The sequence below is a fragment of the Sorex fumeus genome, unplaced genomic scaffold, assembly GCF_029834395.1.
Source record: "Sorex fumeus unplaced genomic scaffold, SorFum_2.1 ptg000098l, whole genome shotgun sequence".
In the NCBI taxonomy this organism is placed as follows: Eukaryota; Metazoa; Chordata; class Mammalia; order Eulipotyphla; family Soricidae; genus Sorex; species Sorex fumeus.
The window spans coordinates 22445738-22459845 of record NW_026606155.1 but is presented as its reverse complement, the minus strand read 5'-3'; the positions used below and the strand labels follow the sequence as shown (position 1 = coordinate 22459845).

At 47.5% G+C, this 14108-nt stretch overlaps 2 protein-coding genes across 3 annotated transcripts in view; both read left to right on the top strand.

The window, feature by feature from the left end:
• Positions 1 to 3837: 3837 nt before the first annotated feature.
• ACOT6 (acyl-CoA thioesterase 6) lies at positions 3838 to 10608 on the top strand. Its single transcript, XM_056133990.1, has 3 exons — positions 3838 to 4294; positions 6859 to 7061; positions 9953 to 10608. Exons 1-3 carry the CDS (start codon positions 3838 to 3840, stop codon positions 10556 to 10558), a joined length of 1266 nt encoding a protein of 421 aa, XP_055989965.1. The 3' UTR covers positions 10559 to 10608.
• A 1539-nt stretch (positions 10609 to 12147) lies between these two features.
• DNAL1 (dynein axonemal light chain 1) overlaps positions 12148 to 14108 on the top strand; it is a 42463-nt gene continuing 40502 nt past the window's right edge. Inside the window, exon 1 of one of the 2 annotated variants that reach the window (XM_056134014.1) lies at positions 12148 to 12212. In XM_056134014.1, coding sequence (XP_055989989.1) covers positions 12210 to 12212 — 3 coding nt within the window. In that variant the 5' untranslated portion in view covers positions 12148 to 12209. Of the gene's footprint in view, positions 12256 to 14108 lie in introns of both variants that reach the window. The other variant, XM_056134016.1, reaches the window with a different exon arrangement.

The following is a 14108-nucleotide window of genomic DNA, read 5'->3' as shown; positions in this document are numbered from 1 at the left end:
ACAGTCTTTGACTTCATGAGGAGATCATCAACAGTGCCCAGATAAACTTTTGTGTACACAAAGATCCAGGAAAAATCATTTGGAAAAAATGTGAAAAAAGCTCCTTTCAAGAGCCATTCAGGTCCCTTTGGTGATGGTGTAATGGTGGTGGGATGGGTGTTTGAATATTAAATGTAATCAAGATCACGGTCCTTTCGTTGTTCATTGATTTGCTCAAGCGGGCCCAGTAACGTCTCCATCGTGAGACTTCTTGTTACTGTGTTTGGCATATCAAATACGTCATGGGTAGCTTGCCAGGCTCTGCCGTGCGGGCGAGATACTCTCGGTAGCTTGCCAGGCTTTCCAAGAGGGGCGGAGGAATCGAACTCGGGTCGGCCTTGCTGGCCGCTTGTAAGGCAAACGCCCTACCGCTGTGCGTGAAATTATAAAAAAAAAATTTTTTTTAAAAAGAGCCATTCGGGTCTTGCTATTTGGGTCACACCTGCCGATGCACAGGGGTTACTCCTGGCTCTGCACTCAGGAGTCACTCCTGGCAGTGCTCAGGGGACCATATGGGATGCTGGGAATTGAACCCGGGTCAGCTGCGTGCAAGGCAAATGCCCTATCCGCTGTGCTATCTCTCCAGCTTCCCAGGTCTTGCTTTTCAAGCTCGTGTTCTCGCTTGCTTGCCTCTATTCTTCTTTGCTTGCTTATTTCTACTCTGGAGAAGCCTGTGTTCTATCTTGATTACATATTTCTCCTTTTCTTCTTTGTTCACATTTTTTTTTTTCAGTGAACCAAGACAGTTTTTTATTGAATGAAACTTACTTAAGATGTAAGGGGAGAGAAAGAAAGAGAGGAAACACATGTTCAAGAAAGAACACAGACTTCTCCAGAGAGGAAAGAATATGGCATGAAGACCAAACTCCTCTTACATCTTCCTAAGCAAGTTTTGTTCAATAAGAATTACCCTGCTTCACTCTTTTGCTTCCTCCTGAGACAGCTGTTAAGTTGCATTTGAACTCCAATTGTTCTTTTCTATGAGGAAAAGTTGATCCAGAATGCCTGTGCCAAGGTTAGGATAGACTTTCCTTTCCTCAAGGAGCAATTCCTCACACCGCCAGAGTCCACAGACCCTAGAGAACTTGGGTGGCAGGGATCATCTCCCATACCATGCAGAGCAAATGGAGTTCAGATACAACTTGACAGCTGTTTCATGGAGCTGATAGGATGTGAACATCTGTGCTGTGCAGGTGCTCAGAGCCGACTTACCAGTCCTGACCCACTGGTAAAGGCATTTCCCTGAGTACTTGCAGGTGAGGTGGGTTGTATTCTCTTCTTGAGTCAACCTTTCTTGTTCTCCATCTTAGTGAGCCATGCTGGGGGGGGGGTATCAGGGGGTGAAGAGGAAGTGAAGGGAAGAAACTTGAGTGTAATTTCAGGTCTGGTTCTGACCTGTCCACTGAATGTCTCTGAATGGAGGGCATATTGTACTACTTGAAGTAAAGATGTTGGCAGTACACTGCAGTACTTCTGGAGGTGGAATGGTGGGAAGCTCACTGATTTCAGAGACCTGGGGCCTAATCTTGTATTTTGTTTAGAGGATAAATATGTGACGAGTTTCCACTGACTAAGCCCCTTCATGTGCTCCATCCACTCTTCTCCAGTTCCTCGGTCCCTAGATGAGCTGAGTTGTATGGTTGTGAATTCAGCCAAATGGGAAATCACAAGATAGGACAAGAGAAAAGTGCCATCAAGGAATTAATTCTCCACAGCCTGCCCCCTGACCAGAGGTGGCCTATCTCCCTCCAAAAGGTTACTGTTCTACCAGGCAGCCCCTCCCCCAGAATCTTCACCAGGTTCTTTTGGTCGTGCACCAAATCTTGTTGACTTTCCCTTTCTTTCCTCTTTCTTTCTTTCTTTCTTTTTTGCTGTATTTATTTATTGAATCACTGTGGGAAAAGTTACAAAGCTTTCAGGTTTAAGTCTCAGTCATACAATGATCAAAAACCCTTCCCTTCACCAGTACTTATTTTTCAACACCAAAAACCTCAATATAACCCCCTCCACCCCTCCCGATGCCTGTGAGGCAGATGTTTTCTACTTAACTCTCTCTCTACTTTGATTACATTCATTATTTCGACAAAATATGCCCATTATTGTTTAGAATTCCCCCCCAACAATCAGAACTGCTGAAAAGGCATTGTGAAATAATTTCTTTTCTATAGCTGTTTATGAGAACCATATGATGTCGGAGCCATGCGATTTTGGATTTCTGATATTTTACTAATTAAGTCTGGAGGGATTTCTGCCAAGAGCCAGATAACTACGAGATTGGTTTCTGTGCGTCTGGTACTATGGCTGTGCTGGAGAGCCGCTCGTGGGGGGCAACTTGTGACCTCGGTAGGGCGTGAAGGATGAGCCGGTACCCCCCCCCATCCCATGAGGCTGCAGTTACCCTGTCACCGGCGGTTCATACCTGGCTTTCCAATAAGCTCTGAGGCAGTGGCCACCTTGCTGTGGGGAGGTGGGGGTGAGAGGTGGGAGGCGGAAGGGAGTGATGCCCTTTCCCTCCCGGGGAGGCATGGCGCTATAGTTTAACACAGTCCATTCACTTTTCTGCCGCAAGCTACTGGGCTCTGGATTAAGTCCTTGTGCCTCTGGAGCCATGGCTGTCATTCCCTTTATTTTCCCTATTTTTTTGCACAGTCACTGTGTAACTTTCCTCCAATAACTCAGATCACTTGTTTACCACCAGAACTCTGATACAACTCAACGCTGACACTGCAGTGACCAATTTTCAATATTTGAGTTGAAGGACACGGTTTCTGAGGACCCATGACAGGCATTTCATCATCAGTGTTGTGTGATTTGTTATCTTTATTGTAATCATGATAAACCCTTCCCAGGAGAGGAAAATGATTCACAGGCTTTTGAAGGGTCTCTTGCTAAAAGATCACAAACTATTGGGTTCAACCAGCTAAAAGATCAACAACTACTGGGTCCAACCATCACCCAAGTTGGTCTCATTCCATAAACTTTTGGAGCCACTCTCAATCTTAGGGAGAAGAAATAGTCAAGAATTGAGAAAAAAAAAAAAAAGAAAGAATTGAGAAGTAAGTGCTGTAGGAGTAGGTTTCTCCACTGATCCTAGGAATGGCCAGTCCCACACTATTTTCAAAATTCATAACTCTTACAACTGCCTTCCTTTTTCCCAATCCTGTAAACTGTTAGCAGGCGTCGTCTCTGTTTCAACACACAAAAGACTTTCTGTTCCAGGGCTTGGAAGCCAGTCTCACATGCTGGGGGAAAGGGCAGCTCAGACAAAGACGGGAACACCAAGTAAAGGATGTTTGGCGGACTCGCTCGGGATATGAAATGCCTGCTGAAAGTAGACTATAGATGGAACACGTTGGCCACTCAAAACCTCTATTGCAAACTATAACACCCTAAAGGAAAGAGTGAGCAAAAGGGAATACCCTACCACAGAGGCGGGGTGGGGTAGGGGGAATGGGGTGGGGGCTGGAAGGGCTACTGGGAGCACTGGTGGTAGAGAATGGGCACTGGTGGAGGGATAGGTACTCGGTAATTGTATAACTGAAACCCAAGCACGAAAATTTATAAGTCTACAACTGTACCTCATGGTGTTTCACTAATAAAAAAAAAAGAAAGAAAGAAAAAGACTTCCTTTCGTTTGGCTCTCATGGCTCTGCATAACTTTGAGCCACCGTGGAGCTCAAAGAGCAACCCCACTACGGACCAATGGGAGCCGGGTAATGGTTCCAAACGGAACTGCTTCCCAGGGAGGTGGAGACTTAGGTTTGGTTGCAGTGACCTGACCTCTACCACCGGATCGGGATGGCGGTGACGGTGACGGTGGACCCCAAGGGCTGCAGCCTCTGGGACGAGCCCGTGCGAATCTTGGCCAGCGGCCTGGCCCCCGGGCAGCGGGTCACGCTGCGCGCGTCCCTGCGCGACGAGAAGGGCGCGCTCTTCCGGGCCCACGCGCGCTACTGCGCCGATGCCCACGGCCGGCTGGACCTGGCGCGCGCGCCCGCGCTGGGCGGCAGCTTCACGGGGCTCGAGCCCATGGGGCTGTTCTGGGCCCTGGAGCCCGAGCAGCCCTTGCTGCGGCTGGTGAAGCGGGACGTGCAGACGCCTTTTGCCGTGCAGCTGGAGGTGTGGGACGGCCACGATCCGGAGCCCGAGCGGCTGCTGGGCCGGACGGAACACGAGCGCCACTTTCTGGGGCCCGGGGTGCGGCGGGAGCCGGTGCGCGCGGGCCGGGTGCGCGGCACGCTCTTCCTGCCGCCAGGTGAGGGACCTGGTGGGAAATGTGGTGTTGGTGCTCCTTCTCATGCATTTTGCAGGACAGTTTGTTACTTCTAAGTTTCCGGACACTCCCCTGACACTGGCAGTCCCTTAGAGATTCTGAGAAAGTCTGTTCAGCATTTGTTTATAGAAGCGCTTTGTGCCTTCCTCAAGGCTGTGCTGTGCAAGAGAGTTCATTTGCCTCCTCTGACTTCCAAGGGGGCTAAAACCCGCAGAGAGGCGATGCCCCAAGGTCATGAAAATAACAAATATTCCCTCCCTCCCCTCCCCCCCCAATCAATCAACACTCCGTCCCAAATTCTCAGCGGTGGGCCACTCCAGGGCACATTTGGTAATCTCTGAATGTTTTTTGTTATTTTGTTTTCTCATCTAGGAGGGAAGGACCCGATTGACCTTTAGAGAATAGAGGTCTGGGTTGCTGCTGAACATGCCCAATGCCCAGGACAACCAGGCATTTTTGCTCAAAATGTCTGTAGTGTTTAAGTTGAAAAACCCGAGGCTATATGAAAATAAGGGTTTGCCTGGTAAAAGCAGCCCCAGAAGCAAGATCCCAGAGCTGCCCTGTGGTCCACAGATATTAGAGTCATGCGAACACCCCCCCCCCAAAAAAAAAGGCCCTCCCGTTGATCATCGATTTGCTCCAGCGGGCCCAGTAATACCTCCATGGGAGACTTTGTTGTTACTGTGTTTGGCATATTGAATACCTCACGGGGAGCTTGCCAGGCTCTGCCGTGCGGGCGAGATACTCTCCGTAGCTTGCCGGGCTCTCCAAGAGGGGCGGAGGAATCGAACCCCAAAGTCTGACTAAATTCTGGCTGAAGCAGATCCTCTGTGGAAATACTGATGCTTCCATAGCTCACAGAATCCTTAAGTGGAATTCTGAGATATTCTCCAAAGCAAGGGGTCCAGCTTATTCTCCAGCAGTTTACAACGGTCAACTAGGAGTTCCTACTCCATTGTAAGCTCCTGAGGGTGAAGCTCGGTCTTACATAACCCAGACTTATTGTTGTATCTAATACAATTTGTACGGTTATCTTATACAACTTATCTTATACAACTGAGACTGGCACAGGGATATAGTAGGAGTTCAGTAAATTATACTGAATGAGCAAATAAGGATCTTTTAGAGTTTCATTAAGAAGGTAAGTTCCCCCCCTACCCCACGAACCCAAAAACAATATTTTGAAAAGCTATTTGAACTTCTATGTTCATTGCAGCACTATTCAGGATAGCTCAAAGCTAGAAACAGCTCAAGTGTCTAGAACAGGTGAGTGCATTAAGGACCTGTGGTATATGGACACAATGAAATATTTCCCAGCTAGAAGAAAAACTGAGATCATGCACTTCACTGCTCTACAGATGGAACTAGAGGGGATCAAGCTAAGAGAAGTCAGAAGGAGAGGGGCAAATACAGAATGACATAGATGAACTATGAAGAAGCATAGTAATGAACTAATAAATAACCTATATCAACAGACCTTGAGAGTTGGCTATAGGCCAGCCAAGGGGATGAAGTGTGGGAAGGGGAGTAGGGGACCATAAGACATTGGTGAATGGATGCAGCACTACTGCTTATGCCAAGTTCTATCCCAGCAATACATCAGTGAGACCCCTGAACCACATGTATCTCTGTTTTCAGTGTGTGAGTATGAAAAAAAAAGTGTTCTATCCTATCATATTGCAACAACAGCAGCAATAATAGCAACCTAAGAAGGCCCAGCTACATAAATAGTTTCTTATTTTCCTTCTGAGGCTGGTTAAGTGTGAGGGTGCAGAAACTTCCAATATGAAAGACTGAACAAGGGGCAGGCACTTCACCCCCCTGGTATCACTGTGACCTGGTGGCCCAATTTCCTAGGAGTGACACCCCAAAGTACTGCTGGGTATTGCCTCCATTAAAAAGGAGAAAACACAGTAGGTTTATTTGTATTTTTGTTTTGTTGTAGGGATATACCCACTGTGCTCAGTCAGGGCTTACTCCTGGTTCTCTCAGGAATCACTCTCCTGGTAGGGATCTGGGGACCAAATGGGGTTCTGGGGGTTGACTGCATGCAAGACAAGTGCCTTATCTGCTGTACCATCATTTTAGCCCTGGTAGGTATATTTAAAGATGGCATTCTTTGTCTTTTTTGTGGTGGAGGTACTCTGGGCAGACAGTGTTCTATAAGGCCAAGTAGATGATATAAGGAGGTAGGAAATAAATTCTATCCATCCCCCTATATATGCAGAGCATGTCCAGCTACCAAAGCATTCTGAAGGGTCTTTTGGAAAATAAAGAGGAAAATGGTACGTCTCATCATGTTTTCTCTAATTTGGTACATTTTCATATTACTATTGCCTTGTGGAAAATGTAGGAAAACAAAAGACATTTTTTTTCCTTCCTTATTCCCCACAGGTTATTTAAGAGAAAAAAATAGGTTAAAAAAGGACCTTCTACCAACCCCCAGTCTTACTTGCTTTTTCACTGCACTGTGTTGACTACTGGAAGCTGAGACCCAAGGACATCTCTCAAGAATCTAAGCTCCCTTTGCTCTCTGCTGTTTACAGGAGCAGACCCCTCCCCTGGGATCATTGACCTGTTTGGAAGTGGTGGAGGTCTTTGCGAATACAGGGCCAGCCTCCTGGCCGGACATGGCTTTGCTGTGCTCGCTCTGGCTTATTTCAGATTTGAAGATCTCCCTAAATATTTGAATGATTTGCATCTGGAGTACTTTGAAGAGGCCGTGGACTTCATGCTGCAGCATCCAGAGGTGGGTTCTGCTCATCTTCATGCAGTGGCAAGGGGATAGTATGAACACAGCTGAACCCTAAGGTCCTGCAAGGACAGCAGGGGCTGAAAGGCTTCTTCAGAGTTACTAGGATTTCTAAGGATATGGCTCTGTGGTAGGGCACTTGCCGTATATGTGGAGACTCTGGATGTGTGTGTGTGTGTGTGTGTGTGTGCACGCGCACACGCACACACACAAAGATGTAGTAATTGTGTTCAGTTTGTACATTTGAATCTATTTTTATTTAAAAAATTAAAAAAAATTTTTTTTATTGAATCACTGTGAGATAGACCCTTACAAAGCTGTTCATGATTGGATTTCAGTCATACAGTATTCCACCACCCATCCCTCCACCAGGGTACATTTCCCAGCACCAGTGTCCCCAGGTTCCCTCCCATCACTCCCCACTCCCTGCCTGCCTCTATGGCAGGTGCTTTTTTTTCTCTCTCTGTCGCTGTCCCTGTCTCTGTTTCTCTCTCTCCTTTTGGGCATTGTGGTTTGTAATACTGATACTGAAAGGTTATCAAGAGTATCCCTTTATTTACTTTTAACACTCAGTTCTTGTCCAGTGTGATCATTCTCAGCTATTATTGTCATATTATTGTTATTGTCTCTTCTCTATCTTATCCACCCTCAGTCCCACACACACTGTGGTTAGCGGATCAATCTTTTTCTAGCCCCTTAAGACTTAAGTGTTTGGGGCAAGTGAAGTATTACAGAATTAGGACACTTGCCTTGAATGCAGCTGTAGCTATGACAGTGGTTCAAATCTTGGCACTGCAGATGATCCCTTTAGTACTGCCAGGTCACTTTAGTATTGCTCTGTACTAAGCACAGAGCCTGGTGTAGTGCCCCACTTTGCGGCTCCCCACATAGATTTTGGTGTTTGTATGATAATAATAAAATACTTACACTTTGCTACTATCTTCTTTATTTTGGATGGGGGCGGGGGGCCCACATCAAGTGATACTCAGGGCTTTGTGCTCAGAGATCATACCTGGATGTGTCTGGGGTCCCATGTGGGGTTCTGGGGATTCAACCCAGATCAGCCAGGTGCAAGTCAAGCATGTCCGCTGTACTGTGTCTGGCCCCTTTGCTACTATCTTCTTAAAGAGATCCAAACATTCCAAGAAATAAGGTGTTCTGCCAGGTATGTATAACTAACTGTTAGAATTAAGGACGGATCTGTTAGAATTTAGGGCATAACTGCTAAAACAGATGACCTTCAGCTGTGATGGTTGTTTTATTTAGGGGAGAGGTGGCCCTGGGAAAAAGACAATACAATTAAATATTCAGTTCCATCCTTAAACCTGGGGTAATGGAGCATCTGCCCTGGACCTTTTTTGCTTGCTCTTAACTGGGGGTTAAGAACCTGGGTCATCCCAACGAGCACTGTGTACTTAATATTAAGGAATGATTTTTCTGTGTGTTTTGATGTCACATCTGACTGTGCTCAAGTCTTATTCCTGGCTCTACTCTCAGGAATCACTCCTGATGGGGCTCTAGGGACCATATAGGGTATCAGAGGTCAAACCCTGGTTGACCATGTGCAAGGCAAGCACCCTACCCACTGTACTATCCCTTCTGCCCATAAGAAATAGTTATTTTGTTATAAGTGATGATGGTGTATGGTGGTGTAGAGAAAGCCCAGTACAGTGCTTTGGCTTGGTGGTATTAGGGACCCATTTGATGCTGGAGATCAAACCCACAGCTTTGCACATGCCAGGCATGTGCCCTTATCACCAGAGCTCTCTGCCCAGTTCCTGGACCTTTTGTATTAGATGGTCAAACTCTGTGATTTCTGCCTATAAGATGAGGAGTCCAAGGGAACTAGGGTGTGTCTCCACCTGGAATCCATGCGTCCCACCTCGTTTACCTTTGGAATCTGGAAATCTCAGGATTCTTTGCTGAAAGTGCTGATTGTTCCTGCAGGTTCTGTGCCTCTTTTATGGTCTATCAATGAGAATTACTTTAGCTGAAGGCTGGGTGTTCACTCTCAGGAAGAAAAGATTCTTCAAGGTACATAATAGAGCCAAGCATGGGAAGAGAAGGAGAGTGAATGCAGAACCCAAGTACTCAGGGCAAGTGCTAGTTCTCCCTTGTACTACATTCTATTACAAAACTGAGTTCCCAAATTTACCTGATCCAGTAAATTGTAATGGAAGGCTATCAAGGTAAGGTAAAGGTAAAGGTAAAGGTAAAGGCCCTCCCGTTGATCGTCGATTTGCTCGAGCGGGCCCAGTAACGTCTCCATTGGAGACTTTGTTGTTACTGTGTCTGGCATATCGAATACTCTCGGTAGCTTGCCGGGCTCTCCGAGAGGGGCGGAGGAATCGAACTCGGGTCGGCCATGTTGGCCGCGTGTAAGGCGAATGCCCTACCCGCTGTGCTATCGCTCCAGCCCATCAAGGTAAGAGAAAAATATATTTTATTTAACAATACTTTTTATTTGTTTTATGACTTTTTAAGTATTTAGGGGGGGCTCAGAGAAGATAGTTCAGTGTGTAGGGCACTTACCTTGCATGTGGCCGACCCAGGTTTGATCCCTGGCACTGCTAGGCATGGCACAAAACAACAATAGAAATTAGGTATTAGGTATACGGACCTCTGTGTACCGTTACCCAGTTCCTATAAGGACACTACCAGGGCCATCCTAGGTAGTACTGTCTACTTGATATTAAATAATATCTGTATATATACCAGGAAATCAAAAGTCCTTGATTATACCAGGAAACCAGTTGCTAACTAGAAAATAGGAACTTTGTAAATTGTAGCGCAAAAGAAAATGACATTAGATGAAAGTACCTCGAAAATGTAACTGTTTGCATCCTTCACTTGTGAATTCTAGGCCTGTTCTTTCTTTTTCCTTTCAGGTGAAAGGCCCTAGTGTTGGGCTTATTGGATTCTCCAAGGGAGGTGACCTGTGTCTCTCAATGGCTTCTTTCTTAAAGGGCATCACAGCCACCGTCCTTATCAATGGCTGTGTAGCCAATACCATAGTGCCTCTGCATTACAAGGACATGATTATTCCTGATCTCGGCAGTCACCCAGAGAAACAAACAATTACTGAATCAGGACTTTTGGACTTTATGGATACTTGGAACAATCCATTGGAGGAATCTAACCGTCAAAGTGTGATTCCACTGGAAAAGGCCCAAGGGCCCTTCCTGTTTATTGTTAGCCTGGATGACCATAGCTGGAAGAGTGAACTCTATGCTCAGATTGCGTCTGAAAGGTTACAAGCCCATGGAAAAGACAAACCCCAGATAGTCTTCTACCCAGAAACTGGTCATTGTATCGATCCTCCTTATTTTCCTCCATCGATAGCTTCTGTGCATGCAGTGTTGGGCCAAGCAGTATTCTATGGAGGTGAGCCAAGGGCCCACTCAAGGGCTCAGGTGGATGCTTGGCAGCAAATCCAATCTTTCTTCCATAAACATCTCAATGGTAAAACATTTATTAAGACTAGTAAAATATAACTTTGTAGTTAAATATCATATTAAATAAAACATATAATCATATTGATAAAAATCTGATTTGTACTCATGTATTGGTTTTTATAGAACACATCGGAACTTTTTTTTTTTGTTGGAGGGGCATTGTGCCACACCCTATAGTGCTCTGTGCTTAGGAATGACTCTGACAATGCTCGGGGTACCACATGCCATACCAGGTATTAAGCCAGGATCAACCACATGCGATTGAAACCTTTTAAGCTTTTGGTTTGGATTTGGCTTGGGGGCCACATCTGCTGATGATCAGGGGTTACTCCTGGCTTTGCACTCAGGAATTACACCTGGTGGTACCTGGGGGGACCTTGTGGGATGCTGGGGATTGATCCTGGGTCAGGCATGTGCAAGGCCTTACCCACTATACAGTTTCTCCAGCCCCAATTAAAAACTTTTAAAAATAGAACAACCATCTCACTTCCTTGTCAGGTCCTATAAGATTTCCCCCCTATGCAGTTCTCCTCTCCCCACCCCCCATGGGATTCTTAGCTTTTTCAAGACTCCCTTCTTCATTGCTGGATGTTCTTTCTCCTCTAAACTTTATTCAACATAGAAGTTTAGTGCAGGTGCTATCTATAAGGACCCATTTAACCTTAAATAGGAGAAATGTAAATGTGTTTGTCCAAATTTTGAATAAAGAGACTCTCAGACCAGTGAATTAGAGTTGAGATCTCAGATACCGACCCTCAGGTACCTGGACAGCTAATCTTCAACAACAGAGTAGTGTATGAAGTGAAGCAAGAAAAACCTCTTCAACCAACGGTGTTGGGAAAATGGCTCAGTAACAGAAATCTGTTTTCTTCTCCTTCTGGAAACTGAAAACTCAAGATAGAGGTTCTGAAAACCGTATTTTTGGTTTCTGATCAGCTCTATGTACTTGTGTTTTAATCTTTAACTTTTTGAAAAATCAAGGCACTTCTCAGAATTTAAATTTGGAGTGTGTGTGGGGGGAAAGAGTTTGGGCCACACCCAGCAGTGTTCAGGGTTTACTCCTGGCTCTGTGCTTGGGGATTACTCCTGTTGGGCTCAGGGTACCATATGGGATGCTGAGGATGAAACCTGGGTTGCCACATGCAAGGCAAGTACCCTACTCGCTCTACTTTCTTCACCACTCAGGGCAACCTGTCAGAGAAAATAATTTTAATTCCTTTGGAGGCCACACTCACGGTGCTCAGAGTTGCTGTATGGGGTGGGACAAATAGACTGCGGTGCGGGGTTGGAACCAGGGCCTCTCGCTTACACAGCATGCACGCGAGCCCTTCGAGCTCTCTCCCGGGGTTCTTGAATGCTCTTTTTGCAAAAGACACTGGTTTTATGGGAAGGGGGTTAAACGTTTCCGACCTTGGGCACTCACGATCCTCCAGACTAGCAGAGATGATGTCGGTAGAGAAGAGCACACCGAAACAGCGTGCGGAGAGCTCAGCTGCAGTCCCCGGCGTCGGGGCAGCAGGACCCGGGGCGGCCGCTGCACCGTCCCACAATGCTCCGCTCGCGCCTCCGAGGGGCGGAGCTTGAGGCCCGGGGCCGGGGTGGGGCCCCGCGGCGAGCGCGGCCCGACTGCGCACGCGCCCTGACCCGGCGGGCCCTAGCAACCAGAGCAGTGACGGTAGCAACGGCCGGAATGGTGAGCACCTTCGGGGCCCTCTAGCCCAGACGGAGAGGCGATGGCAAGTGGAGGAGGGGGACCGCGGGGCGTTGAGGGTGGGCTGGAGGGTCCCCGCACGGCGGGAGGGGTCCAACTGCCTGGCGGAGCCGGAGGCCCGGGGCGAGGGAGAAGCCCTGACCCCGGGGCGGGGGGTGGTCTGGGTGGCGGGGCGGCCTGCGTGGGGGGTGGGGTGGTCTGGGACGCGGGGCTGAGAAAGGGCACGGCAGAGTGCCGAACATTCTCGAAAGAGAAGGGCTTGGGCTGGGAAAGGGGAGGGGCGGGGGGGGAGTGTGAGCCGCGAGGTCCTTGCAGGGAGCCGTGATGTTTTCGCCCCCGGGAGGGCCCTGAAGGGGCGTGGGGGGCGCCGATGGAGAGCAGCCTGTGTCTGCCGCGCCGTTGCGACCATGTGCCCAGCGAACACGCGGTTATTGGGTAGCATGGGGGGTCCCCACTGGGATCGAATATATGTCAGGGCTCGATGCTCAAATGACAGGATGCCCGGCTCTGACGTCAGTGGGCCCCGAGTCTGAGCTGCAGGGAAATGGAGATGATGAATTTTTACTCTTTGTGGTTGTTTTGTTGTTGTTGTTGTTGTTCTTGTAGGGGGTGGGGTGTGTTCAGGAAGATGCACATCAACAGTGCACCTCAAATGGTTGGCGGCTCCACCCCACTTTGAGAGCTGCCGCCTCCTTTGGAACTCACATTTTTTTGCAGCTCTCTGTCCAATCCAAGCTCTCTGTGAAGTAAAGAGCTGACGTGCTAATGGATGTGCCTAGCGCGTATGCCCGCTCTTGGTCACTTGGTTGGTTCCAACTAGGCAGATGACACTGCTAAATGGCAAAGTACGTGTTTGTCCTGATTGATGGAAAAAATTTTTTTGAGGAGTGGGGGTATCGCACTCAGCTGTGCCCCATGCATACTCCTGGCTTTGCACTCAGGGATCACTCCTGGCAGTGTCAGGGGACCCTGTGGGGATGCCCAGGATGGAACCCGGGTCGGTGTGTAAAGAAGCGCCTTCTCTGCTCCACTCCGGGCGCCCAGATGGAAATGTAGATGAAGAAAAAGTATCCTATGTTGTCTTTTTGTGACTCCACTCCTGTGCAAGTGAACAGAAATTGAGGACATTGAAATGATGAAGCTATGCCCAAGACGGAACACCCTTGTTATTGGTTTTTGTCTCCCTGCCCTTCTTTTCTGCACTTCATGTCACAGCCATTTAAGCTGAAAATCACTGCCAAGGAAAATAAGTTCTGGGATCTGGGGCCAGGGAGCCAGCTCGAGTGGTAGAACACACGCCTAGCATGTGATCCAGGCCTTGCTGACCTCCCAAGCCCCAGTCTGCAACACAGCCCGCACACTGTATTGCTCTCCAAATGCAGTGGGTGTGCCCCCACTTAGAGCAGAGTCTGGAATGTAGGTTTAGATTTAAAATGTGAAAGGAATCACTCCTAATTCTGAAGTGTGAACTCTGAGAATTATCTCAAAACTTCAAAGTAGAGAATCAGAACCAGTAATTAGTTGAAGCTAGCAGAGGTTAAACCCCGGTAGTTATGAGGCTCTCCAGGGACACATGCCCACATAATTTTTAAAGTCACTTAGAAAAGGTTAGCTTCCAGTTTCTTAAAAATCACTCAATTCAAAACCCAGATTTCCAACTTTTCTGAAAAATCAGATAACACCCTGTTGCACTGTAGGACACAGTCCTGCCTTTCGGTATTACTGAAATATAATGGTGTCATATAATTGGCAGCATCTTTTCTCTATTTTGTTATTTCATTAAAGATTTTGGGGCCAACCCTACAGTGCTGGGAGATAATGTGGTGCAGGGGATGAAAACAGGGCTCCCGCAAGCAAAGCATGTATTCTAGCCCTTTG

What these genes read in the sequence shown, in the direction of transcription:
- ACOT6 (XM_056133990.1), top strand. Translation starts at nt 3,838, where the DNA reads ATGGCGGTGACGGTGACGGTGGACCCCAAGGGCTGCAGCCTCTGGGAC. An exon ending in CACGCTCTTCCTGCCGCCAG is followed by an intron (nt 4,295 to 6,858) that starts GTGAGGGACCTG and finishes TGCTGTTTACAG; the next exon opens with GAGCAGACCCCTCCCCTGGG. An exon ending in TCATGCTGCAGCATCCAGAG is followed by an intron (nt 7,062 to 9,952) that starts GTGGGTTCTGCT and finishes TTTTCCTTTCAG; the next exon opens with GTGAAAGGCCCTAGTGTTGG.